This window comes from Symphalangus syndactylus, chromosome 23 (genome assembly GCF_028878055.3).
Source record: "Symphalangus syndactylus isolate Jambi chromosome 23, NHGRI_mSymSyn1-v2.1_pri, whole genome shotgun sequence".
NCBI lineage: Eukaryota > Metazoa > Chordata > Mammalia > Primates > Hylobatidae > Symphalangus > Symphalangus syndactylus.
Genome location: NC_072445.2, coordinates 15,962,882 through 15,990,405, shown reverse-complemented (window position 1 = coordinate 15,990,405; position 27,524 = coordinate 15,962,882). Strand labels below are relative to the sequence as shown.

Below are 27,524 nucleotides of genomic sequence, written 5' to 3'. Positions count from 1 at the left end.
TTCAGTTTTTGGCCAACACCAAACCTTCCCAGAGTGAATGCATGCACATGCATTCAGATTCAGATCTACATTGTCATCTAAATATTCCACCCTTTTTTTCTTTTTATTTATCTATTTGTTTATTTTTTTGAGAGAGAGTCTCACTCTGTTGTCCAGGCTGGAGTGCAGTGGTGTGATCTCGGCTCACCAAAACCTCTGCCTCCCTGGTTCAAGCAATTCTCCTGCCTCAGCCTCCCAGGTAGCTGGGATTACAGGAGCACACCACCATACCCAGCTAATTTTTGTATTTTTAGTAGAGACGGGGTTTCACCATGTTGGCCAGGCTGGTCTCGAACTCCTGACCTCAGGTGATCTGCCCACCTCGGCCTCCCAAAGCACTAGGATTACAGGCATGAGCCACTGCTCCCAGCCCCCTTTTTTCTTTTTGAAGAGGGGTCTCACTATGTTGCCTGGGTTTGTCTTGAACCCCTCGGCTCAAGTGATCCTCCCACCTCAGTCTCCTGAGTATTGGTGATTACAGGCATTTACCACCACACCTGGCAAAATATCCCATCCTTATCTTGCTAGTAGGATTATAAATCTCTTGAAGGAGCTATGTTTGTTTGTTTTCCCTTACTGGGGTACTCCCTAAAAACAGATATGGTGATTCTTACTGTTTTAAATTTGGTAAAATTTAAATCCCAAGGGATATCCCAAATTTGCACCTAAGAATGCTCCTGTCCACATCACACAGCCCCCCAACATGTGACACATACATCACAGAGAATGCACCTCCAACCACCCCACATGCATCACCTTCTTCTCTACATTCGGCCCCAAAGCACTCTTTCGTGTTCAAAGTCAAAGGTCACCTCTGTGATGCTGCCTGAGTCAGATGCCTATAGGTGTCTTCTACAGAAATCTGCTCATAACTTCTCTTAGCATATTTTATTATAGTGATGTTTGTCTGTGTGTCTCACCATTAGCCTATGAGTTCCTTGAGGATGAAAACTGGCTTCTTTGTACATCTAACATATAGCATTAGTACATAGTAGGCGCTCAGTAAATGCTTGTTGAAGGGAGGTGTCAACCAATGAAATGCAAAGCACACAAGTAGGCTCCAGGGTCCCCCGGGGCAGAATAGATGTGTGATTGCAGCACTGGGATTGAAGCTGCAGCCACCGGATCTGCAGGATTCCATAACAGGCCTGGGAAAGCTCAGCTCTGCCTCAGAGAGTCCACGTCCAGAAGAGCATGGACCGGAGAAGCTCTGGGGAAAGCTGGGAAAAGCTGGGAGAGGAGCCAGAAGGGCTAGGGGGTCACCCGACAGCAGAGGGATGCTGAACAGTGCCCCCCAGCAAGGAGTGCTGCAGCCACCTGTCACTCAGAGGGGCCAGGAACCATCCTTCACTGTTCCTGGCTCTGGACTCCCACTCCTGCCTTTCTGCTGCCACCATGGACCCCAAAGAGGTGAGCTAAGCCTCTGAGTTCAGTAGATTCTATCTAGGGTTAAGACAAGAACGCCACCAACAGGCACCGCCATACCACCCCACTCGCTAGTGCAGAAACAGCCGGGCGGTGCGCTCAGCCGGCTGCCTCAGCGGCCTCGTCAGCCCCCTCCTCCTCTTGCTCGCCATTCTGGAGCCTGCGCACGATGCGGGTAAGGTCCAGGCTTCGTGTCAGTGTGTCCAGGAGCATCTGGTCCTTCTGGACGCCCTCTATAAACTCTTCCAGGGAGAGTTCCCCTGGGGTAGAGAGAAAGGGAATTGGGGGAGGAGGGTGTTCATTTTTGCAGTCCAGAGCACAGAACAGGGTTCTTGCCAGGGGCAGGGACAGAGCCCACGTGAGGAGAAGTGACCCGCGGGTGCAGCGGGCAGAGGAACCCAGAGCCCAGATTCTTGTCCAGGGGCCCTAAAAGCCAACTTTGTGGCTGGGACAGAGGCAGGTGGAGGAGGTGACCAGCACAGTGGCCTTTGGGCCTCCTCCTCCCCTCCTCCCCTCCTCCCCCTCTCCTCTAGTGACCTTCCACCCCTGGTGACCCCACATCCATGGTGACCCCTCCCCTGGGAGCCCCTTCTCGGCCCCCTCACCATCCCCGTTGACGTCAATCTTGGAGAACACTGTATCGGTGAACTCCTCTGCAGTCATGGTGGTATCGCTGCAGGGGTTAATGGCGCGAATGGCCTAGGAGGGAAGAAGGGTCAGAAGTAAGAGGGGCCCATCTTTATCCTATCTCGGGTGTGGGAGTGGGGACGGTCAGAGCTTGTCTGGCTCCCAAGAGCAGTGAGGAGTAGAGTGCAGGGTACCCGGGGGCCTAGGCAGAGCTGGAACTCAAGTGTCAAACTTTTTTTTTTTTTTGAGACGGAGTCTTGCTCTGTCGCCCAGGCTGGAGTGCAGTGGCGCAATCTCGGCTCACTGCAAGCTCCGCCTCCAGGGTTCACGCCATTCTCCTGCCTCAGCCTCCCGAGTAGCTGGGACTACAGGCGCCCGCCACGACGTCCGGCTAATTTTTTTGTACTTTTAGTACAGACGGGGTTTCACCGTGTTAGCCAGGATGGTGTCGATCTCCTGACCTCGTGATCCACCTTCCTCGGCCTCGCAAAGTGCTGGGATTACAGGCTTGAGCCACCGCGCTCGGCCAAGAGTCAAACTTCTATCGTCTTTTGGTACTGATGAGGAAACTGAGGCCCAGGAAGGGAAGGAACGTGGCCTGGGTCACGCAGCTGGTGAGGGCCACAGCTGCCACCAGGATCCTCAGTCCCACATCCTGTCTCAATCTTGAGATTGCTGTTCTAACCCTGGGCTCTCAGCTCCGGGTCCCACCCCTGGCCGGGCCCTCTGCACCTGGATGATGGTGAGCAGCTCATCGCGGTCAATGCAGCCGTTGCCGTCTACATCGTAGAGCTTGAAGTACCAGCGGAGCTTCTGTTCCACCTTCCCCTTGAGGACCAGGCTGAGCGCCGCCACGTACTCCATGAAATCAATGTAGCCGTCCTGGGCGAGGGGCACGGCCGCCGTGAGCCCACCGGGGCCCCGCCCACTCCAGCCTCAGGCCCCGCCCATCATAACCCAAGGCTCTGCCCATCTCGGCAAGCCCCAAGAGAGGCTGAGGGGAGACCCGGACCCTCGGAGATGCGGCTAGGGAGGCCAGCCTTGTCTCCGCCGTGACCTATCTGTCTTCCTAGACGCCCTGTATAGCCCACCCTTCCTACCCCAGAGGCTGCCAATCAAATCTAATAAGCCAGCATCCACTGGGGTGTGAATGGCTGGCGCTGTCTGTTCACAGGCATCTGGGTTTTAGCGAGCGCTGCCTGCTTCCCTGTGATTGTCAGGCATGAGCCTTTCCAGTTAGGGGAAATGGGAGACGTGCGCGTAGGTGGGAGGAAGAAGAACTGCACCCCCAGGGATGGGAGCGTGGTTTGGGTGAGCTTTTGGGAGTTTCTCACCCTGCTGCCTGAGGGGCTTAGGCCCCCGGAAGGCCTTAACCACTCTGAACCCCACAGTGGGCTCATTCAGTCCCAACCCACTTCCCAGGACTGTCATCAGTACAGAGCCCAGAGAGGCCCCTAGACAGCACTACTTGAATAAGCAAGAAAACTGCTAAAGAGGTTTCCTCTGGGGGAGGGGACACCGGGTGAGGATACTTTTGCTCTTCATTTTTTATCTTTCTGTATTGCTGGAAATTTCTACAATGAGCTGGATTGCTTTTGCAGGTTTTTTTTTGTTGTTGTTTTTTTTTATGTCTTAAAAGGGGCAATGGAAAACGTGTGGACTTTTGTGCCAGAAAGACCTAAATCACCTTGGATAAGTCACATGACCTTGAGTCTCTGTTTTCCCAGCTATAAAATGGAATGACAGTGTGCACTTTTCAAGATTGTGGTATGCATTAGATTCAATGAAAATATATAGCAATACTAACTTTTTTTAGTGCTCTCCATGGACTTCCTTGGCTGAGTGCTTTATTCACTTTACTCATTTAATCTCACAGCCACCCCCAAGAGGTGAATATTTTTGTCTCTAGTTTGAATGAGAAAGCCAAAGTTGAGAGAGATTAGGCCAAACAGCTAGTGAATGACAAAGCCTCACTTAGAAAGCTGGGTCTCCTAAATCATCCTATACCAGTACTCAAATGCAGATGGAGATTTACATTGATTTGTGTGCACCTGTGTGATTGTCAGACAAACCCAAGCCCAGGCAAACATTTGAAGTAAGCAAAGCAAATGCCTGTCCCCCAGGTTTCACTCCCCACTCACACTCTGTACTCCCCCGCCCTGCACATCTGGTGCAATACCCAAAGATACAACCATTTTTTAGTGCAAGGGCTGGCAAACTTTTTCTGTAAAGACCCAAAGAGTAAATATGCAGCTTTGCAGCCAAACACCCTCTGTCATTTTATGTGAAAGCAGCCATAGACAATTCTCTACGTAAATAAATAGATGTGTTGAGTGCTAGTAAAACTTCATTTACAAAAACAGGCCTGTGTGCTGTCATTTGCCTATCCCTGTTTTATTTAACTCCTCTCTGTATCAAAACTTCTGGACGGGTGCAGTGGCTCACACCTGTAATCCCAGCACTTTGGGAAGCCAAGGCAGGTGGATCACCTGAGGTCAGGAGTTCGAGACCAGCCTGGCCAATGTGGCGAAAACCTGTCTCTACTAAAAATACAAAAATTAGCTGGGCGTGGTGGTGGGCGCCTGTAATCCCAGCTACTCAGGAGGCTGAGGCAGGAGAATCGCTTGAACCCGGGAGGCGGAGGTTGCAGTGAGCCGAATTAATGCCATTACACTCTAGCCTGGGTGACAAGAGCGAAACTCCATCTCAAAAAAAAAAAAAAAACCTTCCCAGTCCTGTGTTCCATCTCCTAACCAATCTGCTAAACTGCTCCATGCTGATGACAATGGGTCAAGACAGTATTATGCAAAGTGTGATTGTGTACCATGGGTGTAGATGAGGCAGGTTGGGTGTTACAAAGTCACTCTTCATTTTAATATTTGCAGAGTTAAATTAATATGTATTATAAAATAACTAGCCATTAAACTCCTGATTTCTCATATATTCATTCACTCATACAATGAATATTATTAAGCACCTGCCACAATCCAGGAACTGTCCTAGGAACCAGGGATTCAACAGTGAACAAGACAAAAATCCCTGCCCACATGGAGCTCACATTCCAGCAGGGGGAGACAGGCGATAAATGTAATGGTGAAATGTTATTTAAATCTGGTATTGGAAGATGACGGGTGCTTGGGGGGAAAGGCGGGGCTAGGAAATGCAGAGGTGGGGACCAGTGCCAGTTTTAAACAGAGTTTAAACCAGAAGATCAGGGCAGGGGTTAGTGAGGAGACTTCTAAGCAGAGACTTGCAGCAGAGGAAGGTGTAAGCCGAGCAGAGTTCTGGGGGCAGAGGGTCCCAGGCAGCACAAAAGCCCTAAGGCAGGGGTGTGTGTGGCATAAGGGAGGAGGCCAGACTGCCTAGAAACAAGGGGTTGATTTACTTTCAGTGGAAAGACAAGGGTCAGGTTTGGGACAGTACAGGTGGTGCTCGCATGTGACACACATTAAGACGTGGTTGGCTCAGCGTGGTGGCTCACGCCTGTAATCCCAGCACTCTGGGAGGCCGAGGTGGGTGGATCACCTGAGGTCAAGAGTTTGAGACTGGCCTGGCCAACATAGTGAAACCCCATCTCTACTAAAAATACAAAAATTAGCCAGGCATGGTTGTGGGCGCCTGTAATCCCAGCTACTTGAGAGGCTGAGTGAGACAGAAGAATCACTTGAGCCCAGGAGGCGGAGGTTGCAGTGAGCCGAGATCGCGCCACTGCACTCCAGTCTGGGCAACAGAGCAAGACTCTATCTCAAAGAAAAAAAAAAAAAAAGACATGGTTAGGCAAATACAGGGTCGATGTGCCCCAGGGTTGCCCTTCCACCCCCACCGGTGTCATATGTGTGATTCTAAGGGTGCTTCTGCAGACATGTCTTAACCCAAAGGGTTTTCTTAGCAGGTGAGAAGATGAGATATGTCGGTGTTTGGGGGTAAGATGTGAGGCTCAACCATCCGTTCGTCCTTCCCCTCCTGTTCAGGAGTTATTCCTTCTTCGGGAGCATTTTGAGTGTTGAACGTGATGACGTCATCCCTCCCAGTCTCTGTACAGAGGCTCTGGACTCTGCTCACCTGCTCCCACTTCGGGAAAGCCCTTGGGCTCCCTCATACCACACCTGGGGTTGGGACTCAAAGCCCGTAATCTACTTTGGTCCCTCATCCTCAAATATTAGTGAGTTTTAAATAGCCACTGAGCCCCAGCTTTCCCAAGAAGCCCCACCCATGATGGCACCTGGACCTTCTGGGCAGCGAAGGAAGGAGCCTCTCCCGGGTCTGCGGAGGACATGCGGCAGTGCCTCATTGCGTCCTCACTTTTCAAGTGAGGGGCCACAGGGCGGGGAGCCACGTTTGCAGATTTGGGTTCTTCCACAACTATGTCTTGACCAAATAGTTCCAAATGAATGGAAGATTTACTATGAAAACCAACAACCACCTTAACTAATGCTCCTGACATCCACGGCATCATGAATACACTGGGACTGAGAGGGGAGATGATGGGCTCAAGGTCACCCAGCTGATGAAAGCTAGGGACCCAAACCCATGGTCCCAAACTCACCTTTCAGTGACCCCTCTAGCTTACCTATTAGGAAGTCCTTACCCAATGTGTCCAGGTGGCTACTGGGGAGACACAATTTGACCACTGTCAAATTGCAGGCTCACTTGAGAAAAGGTGATCTGAGGTCACTGGGTATTTTGAAGTTGGGAGCATTCTGGATTCTCCAGGGACCAGGCAACCCTGTCTGTCTCCAATCCTCATGTCCACAGAACATTATAAGTGGCCTGCCCATGCCAGACAGCGAGGATGGAGAATCATCATCTTGCTCCCTGCTCTCTGCCCCTCCACCCACATCCTTGGGAGCTTCAAAGGGTGTTTGCAAAAGCACCACATATAGGACCAGCACGTCACAGGTGTTCAATGACCATCTTGGAAGTGTTTACACTCGTTTTGGAGTAAACCAAGATATGCCTGTGGCAGAGGCAGAGGAAGCCATTGGATTCAGCCTCGGATTACACTAATGTATGGACCTTTCTGTCTTGCCCTAGAAAGTGAGGGCAGGGACAGTGTCTGATTCATTTCTAACCCCCCAGTGCCTGATTCACAGTTGGTGCTCATTAAAGCACAAACATTAGATCCATTGAATCCCTAGTGTCAAAAAACCACCCCTCAAATAAACAAATGACTGTATAAATGAAGCTGCTCCCCAGCGGACACTTCTATGCTCCTCTCTGCTCTTCCTCACCCCCAGCTGGTCAGGCTTCCAGAGGGGTCCCTCCAGCACTTCCCCTCCCTGCCACTGGGCCCCTGCTCACCTTGTTGAAGTCAAAAGTCTCAAACATCTGCTCCACGTACTGGCTGGCCGACGGGCTCAGGTTCTTGAGGCCGAAGAACTGGCGGAACTCATAGAGGGTGAGCTGGCCAGAGGGGCACTCAGTCATGAACTTCTTGTACCACTGGTGGCACTCGGTGCTGCTCAGCTCCTCCACTGACTTTCCCTCCATCACGTTGCCCATTGCTCAGGCCTTCAGGGGGCTGACGCCTGAGATGGACAGGTCCTGTTCGCTGCTCCTCGCCCAAAGGTGTCTTGGCTGACAACAGGGCCGACCTCTCTCACAGGCCTGAGTCCTTCAGGCCTGAGCAAAGAAGGGCCTGATGGATCAGATGGTACCGGGAAATGTGGAGAGGAAGAGAGCAGAAGGAAGAAGATGATGACCCACACTCAAACTCACAGATGCCAGAGAACTGGTGTTAAGAGTCTCCACTAAATCCTTGCAGCCCCAGTGGAGACTGTACCCTGGAGAAGAGAGTTGAAAATAGAACAAGGCTTAGAGAAGCAGAGTCCTTAGGATTACAGCCTTGAACTGTAGGTGAGAGGATTTTTTAACCCAGTTTGCAATCTTCTAATCCCTTCTTACCACCACGGAGTGGGTGTCAGCCAGAAGCCGCTCTGATCCTATGACCTTTGTGACCTTCTTCTCCTGGTTTGAGTGGATTCACAATGGTTTTGGATTCTGCCCTCAATCATGGAATTGAGGTATATATGAGATAGAGCTGGCTTCTTGTCCAGAAATGGCCAACTGTGGGCTCTGGACAGGGCTGCCGTGTACAGTTATCCAGGCTGTGCACTGCACTTCGCCATCACAACTGAGGGGGTCCAATAATACCATGGATGTGCTAACATATGAGGGCACCTGGGTGGATGCAGAGTCTGTGGGCTTCCAAGATAAGCCTTGAACAGCCAGAGAGAACCCCCTCCTACATTAGCCTGCACCAGTACACAGAGACGTGCACACACATGCACACACTCATACACACTGATTCTGTTCTGGCCACACTCTCATGTTCCTGAAGGTTGCATCTTTCCCATCTTGAGAGCCCTGAATTCATCCTTCCATCTGATTCTGAGCCTCACATCATCACCATCACCTACTAGGGGCACAGGGCAGGGGACATGGAGTGTGCACCTGGTGCCCTGGGGTATGTGTGAGTGTGAGAGTGCAGGCACACAGATGCATGGGTGAGCTGCTACCTGCTGGTCCTGGAAAGCTCCCAGGCCAAGCCTGGGGGCCTGTCTATGCAGCAACAGCTTTCTCTGCTGCCTGTTGGGATGCGTACTCCCTGGCCACACCATTAAAAGCTGGCTCATTTATGGAACCAGCATTTGGGTGCAGGTGCACTTAACCTGGATGCTGCCAGGAAAGCTTAAAGCCAGCGCTTGCCCTGCCCTGTCTTTTTCTCTTGTTTGCCTTCCTCCTTTACATATGCGGCACACCCAGGTCTCCTAACTCATCTAGAGGGAACCACTGCCCATATTTCTGCTTTCTCCACCAGGGCTTTGGACGCTTGGTCAAGTTGTGCACTGATACACAATTTATATGATTTATATAAATAATATATAATTACATGTAAATAGATTTATATAAATATACAATTTATACAATATATAACATATATCAAATATATGTGCATACATATCTCAGAATGGGCTAGGTTATGATACAGTAACAAACCACTCTAAAATCTCAGTGGCTGAAAACAACACAAGTTTGTTTCTTGCTTACATTACTGGCTGGGTGACCTTGAGCAAGTAACTTAACCTCTCTGGGCCTCAGTTTCCTCATTCTTAAAATAGGAATAATGGTGCCCATCTGATAGGGCTGTTAAGTTAATGGTGCCCATCTGATAGGGCTAGGGGGAGTAAGCGGGGCTGGGCACGGTGGCTCACGCCTGTAATCACAACATTTTTGGGAGGCCGAAGCAGGTGGATCACTTGAGGCCAGGAGTTCGAGACCAGCCTAGCCAACATGGTGAAACCTCATCTCTACTAAAAATACATAAATTAGCCAAGCGTGATGGTGCACACTCCTGTAATCCCAGCTACTTGGGAGGCTGAGGCAGGAAAATCGCTTGAACCGAGGAGGTGGAGGTTGCAGTGAGCCAAGATCACACCACTGCACTCCAGCCTGGATGACAAAGCGAGACCCCTATCTCAAAAAAAAAAAAAAAAGAGTATGTGAGTTAATATAAGAAAAGCATTTAGAACAAGGTCTGACCCAGAGTAAGTGCTCCATAAATCTTGGCTATGATGTTATGATTTTGTATCTATTACAGCAGCATGTCAGATGTGCTGTTCACTACAATCTAGGTGCACTTATACTGCATCTTGGACACAGCAGCATCCCTAGGTTAGAGCCAATCGTGCTCTTGTCCCTTTAGTCCCATTCACTCTGGGCCCTGGACGGCTAGGAGGGCTATGTGTAGGAACAGACATCCAACCTGCCTCACACAGGCCACCTACCAGCTGTAGTCAGGCCCTAGGGAAGGTGGAGGCCTTTGTTAAAGCCTTATCAGATCCAGGCTCACGCCTGTAATCCCAGCACTTTGGGAGGCTGAGGCGGGTGGATCACAAGGTCAGGAGTTCGAGACCAGCCTGGCCAACATGGTGAAACCCCGTCTCTACCAAAAACATAAAAATTAGCCGGGCATGGTGGTGGATGCCTGTAATTCCAGCTACTTGGGAGGCTGAGGCAGGAGAATCACTTGAACCTGGGAGGCGGAGTTTGCAGTGAGCCGAGACTACGCCATTGCACTCCAGCCTGGGCGACAGAGAGAGACTCCATCTCAAAAAAAAAAAAATTGTTCATAATGAACATATGTTGCTCACAAAATCAAAGAGGATAGTTATTTTTGAAAAAGAGACCAACTGGGACTGTTGTACCTCTACTCCACATGAATTGATTGACGGAGGGTACACGGGGGTGGGGAGCTGGGTTCTCCCTGCTTCAGTCAGCTTCTCCACAACAAGTTAAGGGATGGGGAGATAAGGACTCCTTCTGTGAAATTGCTTGGGGCCCAGCTGGAAAATGTGTCCTTGCTGAGGCCTCTCAGGCTCAAGATCGGGAAATGAGGAGGCTGGGGACAAGGCAGCAGCTCATCTTTCCCTTTCTATTTAAATCCCTCTCACTCTTCATGTATGAGTACAAATGCCACCTCCTCTGTGAAGCCTTCCCAAATCTCTCTCAAATATCTTCCTCCCGCAGCATACTGACATTTTGCTTATGTGTTGTGACAGTTAATTTTAGGACTGGATGAAGGGATACCCAGCAAGCTGGTAAAGCTTTATTTCTGGGTGTTTCTGTGAGGGTGCTTGCCGAAGAGAATGACATTTGAATTCATAGACTAAGTAAGGAGAATCTGCCTTCAGCCTATGTGGGTGGGCACCATCCAATTGGCTTAGGCTTGGATAGAAGAAAAAGGCAGGGGAAATGTGAGTTCTCTCTCTCTCTCTCTCTCTCTCCTGGAGCTGGGACACCCTTCTTCTCCTGCCCTTGGACTCCACGACTTGCACCAGTAGCAACCCCTCCCCCCTCTCACGTTCTCAGTCCTTCAGCTTCAGACCCAGAGTTACACCATCAGTTTCCTTGGCTCTGAACCCTTTAGGCTTGGACTGAGTCACGCTACTGGCTTCCTTGGTTCTCCATCTTACAGATGGCATATTGTGGGACTTCTCAGCCTCCATAAACATGTGAGCCAATCCCCCTAATAAATCCTCTCTCACGCCTCTCTATATATCCTATTGGCTTGTCTCTCTGAAGAACTCTGGTTAATGTGTGTGTTATATTAGTTTTCTATGTTGCATAACAACCACAAAGTCAGCAGTTTTAAAACTACACACATTTATTATTATTCTTATTATTATTTTATTTATTTATTTTTTGAGATGGAGTTTCGCTCTTGTTGCCCGGGCTAGAGCACAATGATGCGATCTCGGCTCAGCACAACCTCCTGCCTCCCGGGTTCAAGCGATTCTCCCGCCTCACACTCCCGAGTAGCTGGGATTACAGGCACGCACCACCATGCCCGGCTAATTTTGTATTTTTAGTAGAGACGGGGTTTCTCCATGTTGTTCAGGCTGGTCTCAAACTCCCGACCTCAGGTGATCCACTCGCCTCAGCCTCCCAAAGTGCTGCGATTACAGGCACGAGCCACCGTGCCTGGCCACACATTTATTTTTTTTTATTTATTTTTATTTTTTTTTTTTTTGAGACGGAGTCTTTCTCTGTCCCCCAGGCTGGAGTGCAGTGGCGCGATCTCGGCTCACTGCAAGCTCCGCCTCCCGGGTTCACACCATTCTCCTGCCTCAGCCTCCCCAGTAGCTGGGACTACAGGCGCCCGCCAACATGCCCGGCTAATTTTTTGTATTTTTAGTAGAGACGGGGTTTCACCGTGTTAGCCAGGATGGTCTCGATCTCCTGACCTTGTGATCCGCCCTCCTCGGCCTCCCAAAGTGCTGGGATTACAGGCTTGAGCCACCGCGCCTGGCCTACACATTTATTATCTCACAGTTTCTATGGGCCAGGAGTCCTGGCACAGCTTAGCTGGTCCTCTGCCTAGGGTCTCACAAGACTGCTCTCAGGGTGTCACCTGGGCTGTATTTTCATCTGGAGGCTCAGCTGGGGAAGAATCCACTTCCAACTTATTCAAGTTGTTGGCAGAACTCATTTTGTTGTGGCTATGTGACAAGGGAGCTGGCTTTTCACTTGACATTGCCTGGGGGCCACACTCAGGTCGTAGAGGCTGCCCTCTGTTCCTTGTTACACCAACTTCCTCACCACGCTGCTTATTTCATCAAGTCAGCGAGAAGAGTCTCTCTGTAATCTGCTGAAGTCTATATAACCTAACATAATCCACAGAGTGACGTCCCATCACCTTTGCCATATTCTGTGGGTTAGAATCAAGTCACGGGCCTCACCCACACTCAAAGGGAGAGCAGGAACAACAGGAGGTAGAAATCACTGGGGTCACCTTAGGGTCTATTATGACATTCGTTCTTCTACAATAACACGGACATAACATTCATTTCTTTCCAGAAGTACTATATAGGCCACTCTTCCTTGCCAGCCTGCTCTAAGGGACCCAGCAAGCTCACAGAGGGTGGAGACCATTGTGTTATTTGTGTCTGCCTGCCCCCAGCTCCTGGCACCACACATTCCACACAGTCGTGCGCTAGTTGTTCTGTTTGCCCCGCCCCCACTCATTCTCCACCTTTCTCCTCCAGCTCTGAGCCCCAAGAGACTGACCCCACAGACTGCATCACCCAGACTCTGCTGCCCTCTGGTTTCAGGCTGGGTTCATCCACTGAGAAGCTGGAGGAAGACTGGAGGGTGGAGAGGGAGAAGGGCAGGGACATTTGTTGTCCTCACTCCTCCCTGCCAGTTCAGGGTTGTGGCAGCGGTTATTTCCTTCCACCTTCAACCACCGCTCCTGCCATAGCTCTCTGGGCTCCTGTAATCACGGCTCTTTCCCTTTGCCCCGCCAGGCATGATAAGGGCTTCCCTCTCGCTACTGTCTGGGTACATCACCATTCCCTTAACTATGCCCACCTCTCTGTTAATAGTCCTCATATCAACTCTCCTAAATTACCTTTTTGAGAGTAACATTAGACTGACAGGCTTGAGCCCAGTAAAATATTGAGTGCATGCATGCATGCACATATGATTAAAGAAAGAATTCTTGGCCGGGCACGGTGGCTCACGCTTGTAATCCCAGCACTTTGGGAGGCCGAGGCGGTCGGATCACGAGGTCAGGAGATCGAGACCACGGTGAAACCCTGTCTCTACTAAAAAATACAAAAAAAATAGGCCGGGCGCGGTGGCTCAAGCCTGTAATCCCCAGCACTTTGGGAGGCCGAGGCGGGCGGATCACGAGGTCAGGAGATCGAGACCATCCTGGCTAACACAGTGAAACCTCGTCTCTACTAAAAATACAAAAAATTAGCCGGGCGTGTTGGCGGGTGCCTGTAGTCCCAGCTACTTGGGAGGCTGAGGCAGGAGAATGGCGTGAACCCGGGAGGCGGAGCTTGCAGTGAGCCGAGATCGCGCCACTGCACTCCAGCCTAGGGGACAGAGAAAGACTCCGTCTCAAAAAAAAAAAAAAAATACAAAAAAATTAGCCGGGCGTGGTGGCGGGCGCCTGTAGTCCCAGCTACTCGGAGAGGCTGAGGCAGGAGAATGGCGTGAACCTGGGAGGCGGAGCTTGCAGTGAGCCGAGATTGCGCCACTGCACTCCAGCCTGGGTGACAGAGCAAGACTCCGTCTCAAAAAAAAAAAAAAAAAAGAATTCTTGGGGCCGGGCGCAGTGGCTCAAACCTGTAATCTCAGCACTTTGGGAGGCCAAGGAGGGTGGATCACCTGAGGTCGGGAGTTCAAGACGAGCCTGGTCTACATGGTGAAACCCCATCTCTACTAAATATACAAACATTAGCCGGGTGTGGTGGTGGGTGCCTGTAATCCCAGCTATTCTGGAGGCTGAGGCAGAAGAACCGCTTGAACCCAGGAGGCGGAGGCTGCAGTGAGCCGAGATCGCGCCATTGTGCTCCAGCCTGGGCAACAAGAGTGAAACTTCGTCAAGGAAAAGAAAAGAAAAGAGAAAAGAAAGGAATTCTTAGGCCGGGCAGGATGGCTCACACCTGTAATCCCAGCACTTTGCGAGGCGGAGGCGGGTGGATCATCTGAGGTCAGGAGTTCGAGACTAGCCTGGCCAACATGGAGAAACCCTGTCTCTACTAAAAATACAAAAATAAGCCAGGCATAGTGGTGCACGCCTGTGGTCCCAGCTACTCTGGAGGCTGAGGCAGGAGAATCGCTTGAATCTGGGAGGCAGAGGTTGCAGTGAGATGAGATCGTGCCATTGCATTCCAGCCTGGGTGACAAAAGTGAAACTCCGAATCAAAAAAAAAGAAAGAAGGAAAGAATTCTTGCCGGGCGCGGTGGCTCACGCCTGTAATCCCAGCACTTTGGGAGGCTGAGGTGGGTGGATCACAAGGTCAGGAGATCAAGACCATCCTGGCTAACACGGTGAAACCCCGTCTCTACTAAAAATACAAAAAAAAGAAAAAAAAATTAGCCAGGCGTGGCAGCGTAGTCCCAGCTACTCGGGAGGCTGAGGCAGGAGGATGGTGTGAACCCAGGAGGCGGCACTTGCAGTGAGCCGAGATCACAGCACTGCACTCCAGCCTGGGCGACAGAGCGAGACTGTCTCAAAAAAAAGAACGAATTCTTAAAAAGCTAAAATTGGATGAAACTATGCTTGTTGAATAGGTATACAAGTCCTGTGGGGTGGGTATTATTATTGCCACGTGAGACAAAAGGGGCTTGGGGCAGAAAATTTAAATAACCTGCTCAGGTTAACGAGCCTTTTAGTGGTGGTACCAAAGTTTTCCTACCTCATCATCATGCTTTTCTCCTAAGCCTTCACACCCTGCAGAAGGGCTGGATAGAGCCAGGGGGACCCCATGAGCCCCTCGCTCCAGCACCACCTCCCTCAGCCCTCCCCTTGTGGCCCTCTGCCCAACAATTCCATTGACAGACAGCTTGCTCCTTTGAGGGAGGAGGGCCCCCACCCCTTGTCTCCAGCCCAGGGTGGGAATGGAATCCCCTGAGACAGGGATGCCAAGGCAAGGAGGACTGAGATCAACGCCAAGGCCCCAAGGAAGCAGTATGCACAAGGTATGCGTGAGGGCACGGAGGGCCAGAGTACAGGTCACCCAGCATACACAGGGAGAAAGATTCCTGCCTTCCCCGGCTGCTCTGTCTGCAGGAATCCCTCCTGGGACAGAAGCCAGATCACAGGAAGAGGCTCCACCTGGCGGAATGGGGCCGAGGGGAGGGAGTGGTTGGGGCAGCTGCAGAGAGGTAGGAAGACAAGTCAGGAAGAGACAGGAGGGGCAGCGATCCAGGCCAGACTAATCCCCCCACAAGGCTACCTGCTTGCCCCTCCACTCCACAGAAACACGGACCCTGAGCACAGGTTCAGTTGCCTCCTGGGCCTATCTCACTCAAATCAAGGTGGTACCTTGGCCAGTTTCTCTAAAGGGTTTCTAAGGGCGTCCATGGAGGCTGCATTACCAAGGTGAACCTCAAGAGGGAGCCCATTCTCCAGGGCAGGGGAAGAGGCGTCTGTTGTGGGAGTGAAGACTCCTCATGGGGGACCCTGCCCCTCACCCTACACAGGCTGTAGGATCTGGGAGGGAAGGGACGGTTCCTGTTAATATCTTTGCATCTTAAGGACCCAGCCCACAGCCCACAGGGTCTGTTGGGTGACTGACTGAATGAGCAAGACTTCTAGTTATACATAGACTGAAAATTTCTGCTTATCTCTGCTTCTTTTCAAAATCCCACTAAAATATGAATAAATGCATGTTTTAAAGACAAAAGGAGGCCAGGCGCAGTGGCTCACGCCTGTTGTAATCCCAGCACTTTGGGAGGCCGAGGCGGGCGGATCATCTGAGGTCGGGAGTTCGAGACCAGCCTGTCCAACATGGAGGAAGCCCATCTCTACTAAAAATACAACAATTAGCCGGGCGTGGTGGTGCATTCCTGTAATCCCAGCTACTCGGGTGGCTGAGGCAGGAGAATCGCTTAAACCTGGGAGGAGGAGGTTATGGTGAGCCAAGATCGCGCCATTGCACTCCAGCCTGGGCAACAAGAGCAAAACTCCGTCTCAAAAAAGGTAAAAGGGGCTGGGCGCAGTGGCTCACGCCTGTAATCCCAGCACTTTGGGAGGCCGAGGCAGGTGGATCACCTGAGGTCAGGAGTTCAAGACCAGCCTGACCAACATGGAGAAACCCTGTCTCTACTAAAAATACAAAATTAGCAGGGCATGGTGGCACATGCCTGTAATCCCAGCTACTCGGGAGGCTGAGGCAGGAGCATCGCTTGAACCCGGGAGGCGGAGGTTGTGGTGAGCCAAGATCGCGCCATTGACTCCAGACTGGGCAATGAGTGAAACTCTATCTCAAAAAAAAAAAAAAAAAGAAAAAGAAAGAAAGAAAGAAAAGAAAAGAGGAAAAAAGACAGCAGATACGGGGGTTCTAATAAAATTTTGGAAAACAAGACAGATGGACAAGTGGTAACTTTCTTATGAGAGTAAAGAAAGTCGAAACCTAAATGCTTTCAAAGAGGAGGAGGCTGCGGAGCTCGGGACAAACCTATTCCTGCCGCAGGAATAGGGAGGCAGAGGTACCAGGTGCCCCTGAAGGCTGGGATGCAGCACATGTGGAGCAGAAAATAGGACTGGCCCAAGTTTATGTAAGGAACACTTAGCTTCTCCGATGCCCTCCGCGAGGCAGCAGAGCAGGCATCTCCCGGCATCAGTCCCCTCCGGACCCTGACTGAAGGTTCTTCTGGAGATTTGGGCCAGAGAGGCCCTAGTCTCTAGGCACAGCCTCAGGAAGAGACATTGCCATTCTGTAAATGGAGCGTTAAAAGAAAGTCTACATATGGAGAGTGAGAAAACCACCACGTGCCTTCCCCCACCCCAGCTCCTTCCCTTGGCTGGCTCCTTGAACACTGATGACCAAGCAGAAGGAGAGACCTGGTACAGATGCCAGATGGTCTGAGGCCAGCCAAGGCTCATCAGGCATTTGAGGAAAACCTCTAACTCGAAAGAGCGCCTACAGCAAGCCAAGAGGAAAACGCGGATTCCATGCTGTTAGGGTCGCCTCAAGGGGTCTCCACTTCCCTCCACACTGCTTACCATCTTCTCCACATGACAGCCTGGCCTGTGTTGTGGGCTGCTCGTCGGGGTCTCCGGACACCTGTCTCTCCATCCCACACCAACCCCAACCTCTCCTGCACAGGAATTATGCCCCACAGAATACACCACCATACCTACAGAGGGACGAGACTCCTAGGAATGAAACCAGCTGAATTCACCCTGTGGTGTGCTGGTAAATGTTTAATGATGAGCTCTCTGGAAAAAAGAAACTCCAATCTGTAGGCATTTGCTCACTTCTGTGGTGTAAATGCTCCCACCACAGCTGATTTCAAACTGCCAACAGGAAGTCACTGATTGTGGGCCGGGCGCGGTGGCTCACGCCTGTAATCCCAGCACTTTGGGAGGCCGAGGTGGGCGGATCACGAGGTCAGGAGATCGAGACCATCCTGGCGAACACGGTGAAACCCCATCTCTACTAAATATACAAAAAAAAAAAAAAAAAAGCCGGTTGTGGTGGCGGGCACCTGTAGTCCCAGCTACTCAGGAGGCTGAGGCAGGAGAATGGTGTGAACCCGGGAGGCGGAGCTTGCAGTGAGCTGAGATCACACCACTGCACTCCAGCCCGGGCAACAGAGCGAGACTCCGTCTCAAAAAAAAAAAAAAAAAGGAAGTCACTGATTGTGGAGTAGGGAAGACATGGGCACAACCAGCTCTTACAAGCCAGTACGAGCTGGCTCCGGCACACCACTGGGGTACCCTCTGAATGGCAGTGACTGGGAACTCACTCAGGCCCCTGCTGTGAATCCAGTGCCCTCTGCCTCCATCCCCCTCTTCCATGCCCAATGACCCATGAGCTCAACTAGCCTCAGAGCCAGCTCTTCTAGACCAGAGGAGACAGCAAGGATGGGAAATCCTTCCCCCACCAACAAACTACAAGTCAGAAGCAGCAGCTTTATGTAAAACTGGGTCTGGGCGGGGACCTAGAGACTGTATTCATTCCCTGCATTCTTCTTCATCCTGCAGCAGCTGCTCCAACCAGGGTAAGATGACCTTGTAAGACAGCAGGAGTCATGGCCAGTTGATGAATCTCTTCTTTTTTTTTAATTAATTTTTTTTTTTTTTTTGATGGAGTCTCACTCTGTCTCCAGGCTATAGTGCAATGGCGTGACTCCGGTTCACCATAACCTCTGCCTCCCGGCTTCAAGCGATTCTCATTCCTCAGCCTCCCGAGTAGCTGGGATTATAGGCACCCGCCATCATGCCTGGCTAATTTTTGTAGAGACGGGGTTTCACCATGTTGGCCAGGCTGGTCTCGAACTCCTGACCTCAGGTGATCTGCCCGCCTTGGCCTCCTGAAGTGCTGGGATTACAGGTGTGAGCCACCACACCCACCCTCTCTTCCTTATTTTTGGAGGGGTCCAAGCCTGGACCATCGGGAGGCTGGAGCTAGGATGGGCTTTGCTTGGGACTCAGGCTCTGGAGAAGGGTTGAGGTTACTTTTGGGGTTAGGAAACTGAAAATCAAGTCCTTCCAAGTCTTCAGGAACCTCCGGACATAACCTTATTGTATAACATCCCCATGGCCTGTTTACCCACCCACAGCCACCCATTCAGATGCCAGGGAAAGGAAGGACAAACTTTAACTGCTGCTGGGAAGAGAGACCTCCCTTTATCATTGTCGATAGGTGGGCATGGCACAGCTGTCTTATCCCGAATACAGGTCGCTCCTCCTGCAGTGAGCAGCCTTTCCCCTTGGGGATCTGAGGTCACAGGGGTGAGGGTGAAGGGTCGGGGGGCTTCTATTTGGCTCAGGCCTAGGAGCGCCACAAGACCGAGTTGGCAGGAGGCACATCAAAGCGCTTGCGGGTGTGGTCAGTGTCCCGGCGGTACAGGTAGCCACAGGTAGGCTTCTGCAAAGTGTAGAAGGGGTTCAGGGAGTTGGAGTACTGGGAGGTGTAGAAATTGAACCTGAGCTTGTCCGGATTCTGCCCCTTAGAGTCCACCACGACCGGCACATAGGCTGCTGCCAGAGACTGCTCACGGTCCTGCTTCCACGCCCGGGACAGGGACAGGTGTGGAGCCTTCACCCCCTTGCATGACGGTGTCTTTGGCCCATGACTGGGTACAGAGGGTTTCTGTGAGTCCTGGGAGGGGGGAAAGAAGGGGAGAGCTGAGGCATTGGATACTGGGACTTCAACTGCTATGCCAGGGGCAGAAGGGAGGAGAAGGAGCCACTGCTCAGAAGCCCCCAGAGCCGCTCTGGAGGACTGCTGTGCTGACCATGGAGCCAGGGACCTCCAGAGCACGGGAGCGCCATCAGGGTCCCCTGACCTGGCCCCCTGCTGCTGCAGAACTCTGTCTACCTACCAGAGGCAACTGCCAGCTCCCAGAGGCTGGGAACCTGGGGATCGTCTTCAGTCCCTCCCCACCCCCTTTCCCCGCATCCAATCGTCTGTCCATGTCCTTCGTATGGCTCCTGTGTGGCCCTCTCCTCCCTCTTCTCTGCCACTGCTCCGCCAGGCCTTTGACCTCTCTATCCTGTGCGGCCCCTCCAGCTTGCCCTCCACCAGGGCTTCCTGTCTCCCACCCTCCTGCTTGGTCACGCTGTGCTTCACACTCACAGAGTGAGACTCTATCTCCAAAAAAAAGACAGAGAGAGTTTTGCTCTTGTCGCCCAGGCTGGAGTACAATGGCACGATCTCGGCTCACTGCAACCTCTGCCTCCTGGGTTCGAGCGATTCTTCTGCCTCAGCTCCTGAGTAAGCTGGGATTACAGGCACCCGCCACCATGCCTGGCTAATTTTTGTATTTTTAGTACAGACGGAGTTTCACTATGTTGGCCAGGCTGGTCTCAAACTCCTGACCTCAGGTGATCCACCTGCCTCAGCCTCCCAAAGTGCTGGGATAACAGGCGTGAGCCACTGCGTCCAGCCTACTCTGTCTCAAAAAAAAAGAATGTGGCTTCCACTCTCCAGTCCCTCCATCCCTCCACCCACCCTGCATTTCAGCCACACAGTCTACCTCTTGTTCCCTGCTCACATCCAGTACTTCCAGAGCCTGTACCTTGGCTCAGGTGTTCCCCAGCCTTGCATGCCCTCCCTTCTGTGCATTAGGGAAATTCTGTCTTTCCCGTTAGAGCTTCAGTTCCTTAAGGGCAACTATCTCATACTCTTACCCTTGATATAACAGGCTCCAAAATCCTATTTACTGTTTTATTCCAGACGAATGCATTTAGAGAAAGCTTGATAAATGTTGGATCAATTGAACTGAATTCTAGTAAGGGGTACCCACTCACTTTCCAGCCAGCCAGCCCATTCTATTTTAGAACATATCTCATTGTTACCAAATGTGTCTCCTACTCACCCATACCTACCTCGTCCTAACCACCACTCTTGGTTGATTACTTATTGGGGTCTCCCCAATCTCTAGGAGGCGCCCATTGCCACATTTAGCACATCACATTGACATTTATTTATTCCTCTGTCACTACCCTTCCTGTAACCAAGCTATCCTGTTCACCTTCGAATCCCCTCACCATGTTTCAGGTACCAGCTGTACATTTTACTAGGGACTGTCCTCACCGTGACAGCACCACCAAAGGATGAGGCATCTGTAGGCAACCATCCAACCTGTGTGTGTGTCAGGCTGGATCTGTTCTGCTCCCCCAGGCTTCAGCGGTCAGGGGAATCCATTTCTTCTCCCCCAGCCTCACAGCCCTCCAGCCTCTAGGCACTGTGAGAGAACCCCTAGGTACAGGGTTAGTGGAAGTTGAGCTCCTTCCCTCTTACAAAAGAAGTCTCCTTTGCTCAAATCATGATGTATTTCCTCTGTGTTTTGTTTTGTTTTGTTTTGTTTTGTTGTTTTTTGAGATGGAGTTTCGCTCTTGTTACCCAGGCTGAAGTGCAAGGGTGCAATCTCAGCTCACTGCAATCTCTACCTCCTGGGTTCAAGCAATTCTCCTGCCTTACCCTCCCAAGTAGGTGGGATTACAGGCATGCGCCACCACGCCCGGCTAATTTTGTATTTTCAGTAGAGATGGGTTTTCTCCACGTTTGTCAGGATGGTTTCAAACTCCCGACCTCAGGTGATCCGCCCGCCTCAGCCTCCCAAAGTGCTGGGATTACAGGCATGAGCCACCTCATCCGGCCTCCTCTGGGTTTAATTTACAAACTATCCGTCCAGCCCAAACTTGTCCAGGGCTTCCCTCCAAAGCAGGCTTTGTTCCTATTGGTTCCTAGCCAGGTATATATGTTTTTGCAAATTTGCAGTTTTCGAAATTCTTCCTATTCTTCCAAGTTCAGCAGCAGACTTGAAACCTTCTCCAGGAACCCCTGAAGCCTCCTGCAGCCCCTGTCCCAACTTGTCCTCTTCTGTGCCTTCTGGACCCCTCTCAGGATGTGCTCCTTTGCTGGAGGGACTAAGATGAGTCAGGCACACACATTTTGAAGAAGTCGTCATTCAGAGTCCTACAAGTGCACTAGGACCACTTGCTGCAGTCTTATCTCATCTTGGTCCCAACATAGTCCTTTGCTAAAGTCCCAACAGGCTGTAAATGACTCCAGCAGTCAGGACTGCGTCCTATGCATCTCTTTGTCCCTAGAGCCTGCCCCAGTGCTGGTGCACAGCCACAAGAAACGAGCAAGTGTTCTACAGCCTTCCCAGACTCTTCCAGGCTCAGCCCCAGGGCACAGGGGCTTACAGGCAGAGGGGCAAGCACTGGAAATGAACTGCGATAGTGGCCATCAAAGATTGTTTTCTAGCCAGGTGCAGTGGATCACACCTGTAATCCCAACACTTTGAGAGGCTGAAGTGGGAGGATCACTTGAGGCCCAGAGTTCAAGACCAGCCTGGGCAACATAGGGAGACCTTGTCTGTATTAAAAAAAATTAAAAAGTAGCCAGGCATGGTGGCATGCACCTATGGTCCTAGCCACTCGGGAGGTTGAGGCAGGAGGATGGTTTAAACCCAGGAGGTCGAGGCTGCAGTGAGCTGTGATCACACCACTGTACTCCAGCCTGGGTGACAGAGCATGACCCCATCTCAAAAAAACCAAAAGATTCTTTTCCACTTCAGTTTGTAGCACCACACCAAACCCTGTCAGTGGATTACCTCTTCTAATCCTCACATTAACCCTTTGAGGAAGGTGTTACTATTATTAGCCCCACTTGTAATTGAAAAAAACTGAAGAGGTCAGTCCCATGTCCAGGGTCACATGACTGGTAAGGAGCAAGGCTGGGATTTGAACCCAGGTCTTTCCACACCCTGTGCTCCATGACATGTCTTGTGCCCACTGCTCTATGTGAGCAGGGCCTGCCAGGGGCCTGTGCATCTTCTATTTCTTTCTGTCCTCATTCCGTCAACCCACTGAGCTCCTGCCAGGTGTGCTGGGTGGCAGGTGTTAGCCAAGGCTGCCCTGCACAGCTTCCAGCTCACTGGAGGGCGGGGCAGCCAGATTTCCCAGTCTGGCAAGCACACTGTGGGGTTTTGACTGCTGGATTTGGGTTCTGGGTTCTTGGGCCTTGCATGGACAGAACAACACACTGGGAAGTGTGAGGTCTACGCCATGAATCACCATCTCTTAGCAGAGCTGAGGATAGGACATGAGTTGCTTCATTCATTCATTCGCAACCATTCCTGGGCACCTCTTGGATGCCAGGCTCTTGGTGTGAAGGTGACAAAGACACCACGCCTGAGCACAAGAGGGTCCCTGTGGAGTACAGTGGCTCAGCCTGGGTACCTCTGACTCTTTGGGCTGGACGATCTTTGTTAGAGGGGTTGTCCTGTGTCTCGCAGGATTACAGTGGTGGCTTCTACCCACCAGATGCCAGTAGCACCCTCTCCCAGTCGTGACAACAAAAATGTCTCCAGTCATTGCCCAATGTCCCCTGAGGGCAGTGACAATCAGTGCCATAGGACCCATGGCAATCTCTTTATCCTTGGTAGAGGCTGACATCCTGGCCCAGAGAATGCTCCCTTTCCTGGGCTGCAAGAAGTGGCTTAGGTTTCTTCGTGTTAAGGATGAGACTAAGCTTGCGGGTTTTTTTTTTTTGAGACGGAGTCTCACTCTGTCACCCAGGCTGGAGTGCAGTGGCACGATCTTGGCTCACTGCAAACTCTGCTTCCTGGGTTCATGCCATTCTCCTGCCTCAGCCTCCCGAGTAGCTGGGACTACAGGCGCCCGCCACCACGCCCGGCTAATTTTTTGTATTTTTTTAGTACAGACGGGGTTTCACCATGTTAGCCAGGATGGTCTCGATCTCCTGACCTCGTGATCCACCCGCCTCGGCCTCCCAAAGTGCTGGGATTACAGGCGTGAGCCACCGCGCCCGGCCTTGCTTGTGGGTTTTGTCCTCCTGACACCACAGAAGGGCCATGAAGATGAGGGAGCCGCAGAGACCCCATCCCCCATCCCTGCTCCCCACTAATCCTTCATCCCCAAGGCTGCATCAGCCTCTTGGCCATCTTGGGCTCATGGGGCTGGGGCCGGGGGTGACAGAGGCAGGTGCTTTCAGAATGGCTGGGGAACTGAAGAGAGCAGCCCACAGATGGAAGGGTGGCACTCTTTACTCACAGGATTGAGGATCTGCCAAATGTCAGGCATTAGCCACTCAGCTCTGCAAAAGCTCCTAAGAGCCATTTCAGACGTTGCCTCCATTTTTCAGATAAGGAAACTGAGGCTCAGAGGCATCGAAGCATTTGTCTGAGTTCACAGTTTGTAGAATAGCATGTAAGTAACTTGCAGAAGTCCCACATCTGGTTAGTGTGGGAACCAGGATTCAAACTCTCTCCTCCCTTTCTGCCCTAGCCCAGGCCCTGGCTTGGGCCCACCTGCCCTGGGTCCACACCTCAGCTGTGTGTAGGATGCTGCTGCTGCAATATACAGGACTCTGGGGGCAGCAGGGGTAGGGGACAGCCAGGGTCCCTGGAACATCCAGGGATGAAGCCCTCACAAAAACTGGGACAGAGACAGTCCAGGGGAAGAGGTGGAGGAGGAGGAAGAGGGAATCAGGCAGCACTAGCCTTCCCCTGCCCTTTCTAGGGGCCAAGCCAGCCTCCAAGAGACTAACCTCAGAGGGCTGAGGACACCCCATTACCTCCCCCAGGGCCTAGCACAGCCAGCTTTGGCTGAGGGTGGGGCCTGACTGCATACTTTCCAGGTTAACATTGGTTTATTTTAACTGGCTATTCTTTGCTCACATGCTCCTTGTCAAGTGTGCTGGGTGTGCACACACTGTGTATGTGACTTTAGATCATTGGTTCTCAGCCAGGGGTGATTCTTCCTCCAGAGGACATTTGTCATGTTTGGAGACATTTTGGGTTGTCACACAATGTGGTGTGGGTGCTACTGCCTTCCAGCGGGTAGGAGCCAGGGATGCTGCTACGTATCCTACAATGGACAGCCCCCGCAACAAAGAATCATCAGCGTCCAATGTCAAAAGCACCAAGGTTGAGAAACCCTGGTTTAGAGGGTTGAGGAAGAAGCCCCATCTCCCCTACCTGCTTCCCTTGTTTCCATTCTACAGGGAGTGATGAACTTACAGGACAAGTAGAGATTCTCACCAGCCCCTCCCCTCCCTTGGGAATCCCATGATCCTATTTTCATTTGGGTTCTAAGCTAAAGCCAAAAGAAGGAATCTAGATAGAATTATCCCTCACTGGGCCAGCGTGGTGGCTCACGCCTATAATCCTAGCACTTTGGGAGGCCAAGGCAGGAGGATTGCTTGAGGCCAAGAGTTCAAGACTAACCTGGCCAACATAGTGAGACCCCATCTCTATTAAAAAAAAAAAAAAAGAAAAAAGAAAAAAAAGCCGGCACCGTGGCTCATGCCTGTAATCCCAGCACATTGGGAGGCTGAGTGAGCAGATCACTTGAGCCCAGCAGTTTGAGACCAGCCTGGGCAATGTGGCAAAACCCTGTCTCTACTAAAAATACAAAAAAATTATCTGGGTGTGGTGGCGCACACCTGTAATCCCAGCTACTTGGGAGGCTGAGGCAGCAGAATCACTTGAATCAGGGAGGAGGAGGTTACAGGGAGCTGAGATCAGGCCACTGCACTCCAGCCTGGGTGACAGAGTGAGACCTTGTCTCAGAAAAAAGAAATATCCCTTCATAACCCCCATCCCCACAGGCAGACCCCACAAAGGCCTCTTAGATGCACAGTACTCATGTATTAATATGTACATATATACTAATATGTGTTTGTCCCTTGTGCCGGGGTTTAGAGTGGGGAAGTGCGTGACTCAAGAGTGGGGCTTTCTGAGTAGGGCAAGAAGATCTCATCTGTGATATTACTACAGGTTTTCTAGGAAGGCACCCTGTCCTCTCAAATCCTCCAGGGCCATAGGCCCATGGCCTTGCCCAGCGAGAAACTCCACCTGTAGTCTCCTCACTCTGGGGGAAGGCCTTGTGCCTTATTGAAATGCAAATAGCACTTGGGTGTGAAGGCTGGTGAGGGCCCCCAGGAGCACCTGGTGCTGTGGAATGTGCCTTGGCTTTGGTGTTTGAAGGTCTGAGCTCTGGGCCTGACCCTGCCCTTACAGGTCAGGCGACCTTCCGCAAGTTGCTGAGCCTCTTTGAGCTTCAGGGGCCTCATCTGCAAAATGGGGATAATAAGGCTATCTAATTCACCAGCTTGTGGTGGGGTGCCATGAGTGCTGGGAACAGTAAAGGCACAGTGCAAATAGCCATTACTATCAGCCCCTCGGGCAGTTACACTGTGGTTTCACACACACACCGGTCTGAACCTATAGGAGAGCACATTTCCATTTGGGGGAGCACAGAGGCTTTGAAGGGAGTGGTTAGGGAGGCTGGGGGTAGGCCTCAGCTTCCTCATGTGGCTGGGTAGCATGGGAGCCTGGAGCCAGCTACCCCAGTTCAAATTCCAGTTCCCTGCAGGGCCCAGTGGCTCACACCTGTAATCTCGGTGGGAGGTCAAGGTGGGAGGATTGCTTGAGCTCAAAAGTTCAAGACCAGCCTGGGCAACATGGAGAGACCTCATCTCTATTTTACAAAAAAGTAAAGGCTGGGCGCGGTGGCTCACGCCTGTAATCCTAGCACTTTGGGAGGCCAAGGTGGGCGGATCACAAGGTCAGGAGATCGAGACTATCTTGGCTAACATGGTGAAACCCCGTCTCTACTAAAAATACAAAAAAAAATTAGCCGGGCTCCATGGCAGGCGCCTGTAATCGCAGCTACTCAGGAGGCTGAGGCAGGAGAATGGTGTGAACCTGGGAGGTGGGGCTTGCAGTGAGCCGAGATAGTGCTACTGCAGTCCAGCTTGAGAGAAAGAGCAAGACTCCGCCTCAATTGAAAAAAAAAAAAAAGGCTGAGCACAGTGGCTCACACCTGTAATCCCAGCACTTTGGGAGGCAGAGACAGGAGGATCACCAGAGGTCAGGAGTTCGGGACCAGCCTGGTCAACATGGTGAAACCCCGTCTCTACTAAAAATACAAAAAAATTAGCTGGGCATGGTGGCACACGCCTGTAATCCCAGCTACTTGGGAGGCTGAGGTGGGGGAATCATTTGAACATAGGAGGCAGAGGTTGCACTGAGCCGAGATTGTACCACTGCACTCCAGCCTGGGCAACAAAGCGAGTCTCAAAAAAAAAAAAAAAAAAAAAAAAAAAAAAAAAAAAATTCCAGACCTCTCACTCACTAGCTGCCTCATCCTTAGGCAAATTATAATCTCTGTACCTCAATTTTCCCAGGTATGATGTGGGAATAACAAGAGCTCTACCTCATAGGGTTAATGTGAGGACTTAATGAGCTAGGCCATGTAATGTGCCTAGAGCTCTTAATCGTTCAAACTTTAGCTACAATTATTACTTATCTCAAGTTTGCCTTGGAGATGGGGTAACACGAACCAAACAGTCCAGGACACATTTTGCAGCAGTGAAGGGGCAGAGGAAGCAAGATGGAGGGTGTCCTGTTCCCTCTCTCCATCTCGCCAGGGAGATAGCAGAGGACAGCTGGGGAGTACAAGGCAGGCAGTGGCACCAGCACCCAACTAAGCCTTTTGTAAGAGGACCCACCTCCCAGCCACACAGGTGAGGCTGGCTGGGGCTTTCATACTCTTTCCTACCCATCAGGCTTCTTGTGACCCCGAGCTGACCTTCCCCAGCCCTGTGATTTCATCACACCTTGCACATCCTGGACCAGGGCCTTTCTTGATGGTGAGGTGGAACTTCTGGTGGTCAGGGAGGACTCTTGGCAGGATACTGAGAGTGCCAAGGTGGGGAGAACTTGTATGGGGCAGGGGGCATTGTGACACCTCTTTACAACACAATTCCTTCTGTCTTCCCAAGGAGACATGAGGCCAGGGCTGGGGACTGACATTTCAGGACCTGGAAGGGTCTTTTAACCTTGACACTGGCCCACTATGCTATTCCCTCTTCCCACAAACCCACAGAACTCTAAAGCTGTGGGCAGGAGGTGTATGGAAAGAG

General features: G+C 51.5%; 2 protein-coding genes across 6 annotated transcripts; both read right to left on the bottom strand.

Annotated features, from left to right (window-relative positions):
- Positions 1-912: 912 nt before the first annotated feature.
- GUCA1A (guanylate cyclase activator 1A) lies at positions 913-27,187 on the bottom strand. Of its 2 annotated transcripts, none has more exons than XM_063633155.1 (5): positions 19,045-19,108; positions 7,393-7,729; positions 2,824-2,973; positions 2,070-2,163; positions 913-1,724 (listed from the first exon to the last, which is right to left on the bottom strand). In XM_063633155.1, exons 2-5 carry the CDS (start codon positions 7,591-7,593, stop codon positions 1,564-1,566), a joined length of 606 nt encoding a protein of 201 aa, XP_063489225.1. In that variant the 5' UTR covers positions 7,594-7,729; positions 19,045-19,108; the 3' UTR covers positions 913-1,563. The 2 variants fall into 2 exon arrangements, with proteins under 2 accessions (XP_063489225.1, XP_055120033.1); XM_055264058.2 differs by lacking the exon at positions 19,045-19,108 and adding an exon at positions 27,111-27,187 and having other exon boundaries at positions 921-1,724.
- CIMIP3 (ciliary microtubule inner protein 3) lies at positions 18,156-27,298 on the bottom strand. Of its 4 annotated transcripts, none has more exons than XR_010119251.1 (3): positions 27,219-27,286; positions 18,740-19,220; positions 18,156-18,339 (listed from the first exon to the last, which is right to left on the bottom strand). XR_010119251.1 is itself a non-coding variant. In XM_063633158.1 (2 exons), exons 1-2 carry the CDS (start codon positions 27,162-27,164, stop codon positions 18,891-18,893), a joined length of 384 nt encoding a protein of 127 aa, XP_063489228.1. In that variant the 5' UTR covers positions 27,165-27,298; the 3' UTR covers positions 18,699-18,890. The 4 variants fall into 4 exon arrangements, 2 of the variants coding, with proteins under 2 accessions (XP_063489228.1, XP_055120035.1); XR_008654280.2 differs by having other exon boundaries at positions 27,111-27,244; XM_063633158.1 differs by lacking the exon at positions 18,156-18,339 and having other exon boundaries at positions 18,699-19,220; positions 27,111-27,298.
- Positions 27,299-27,524: the final 226 nt, after the last annotated feature.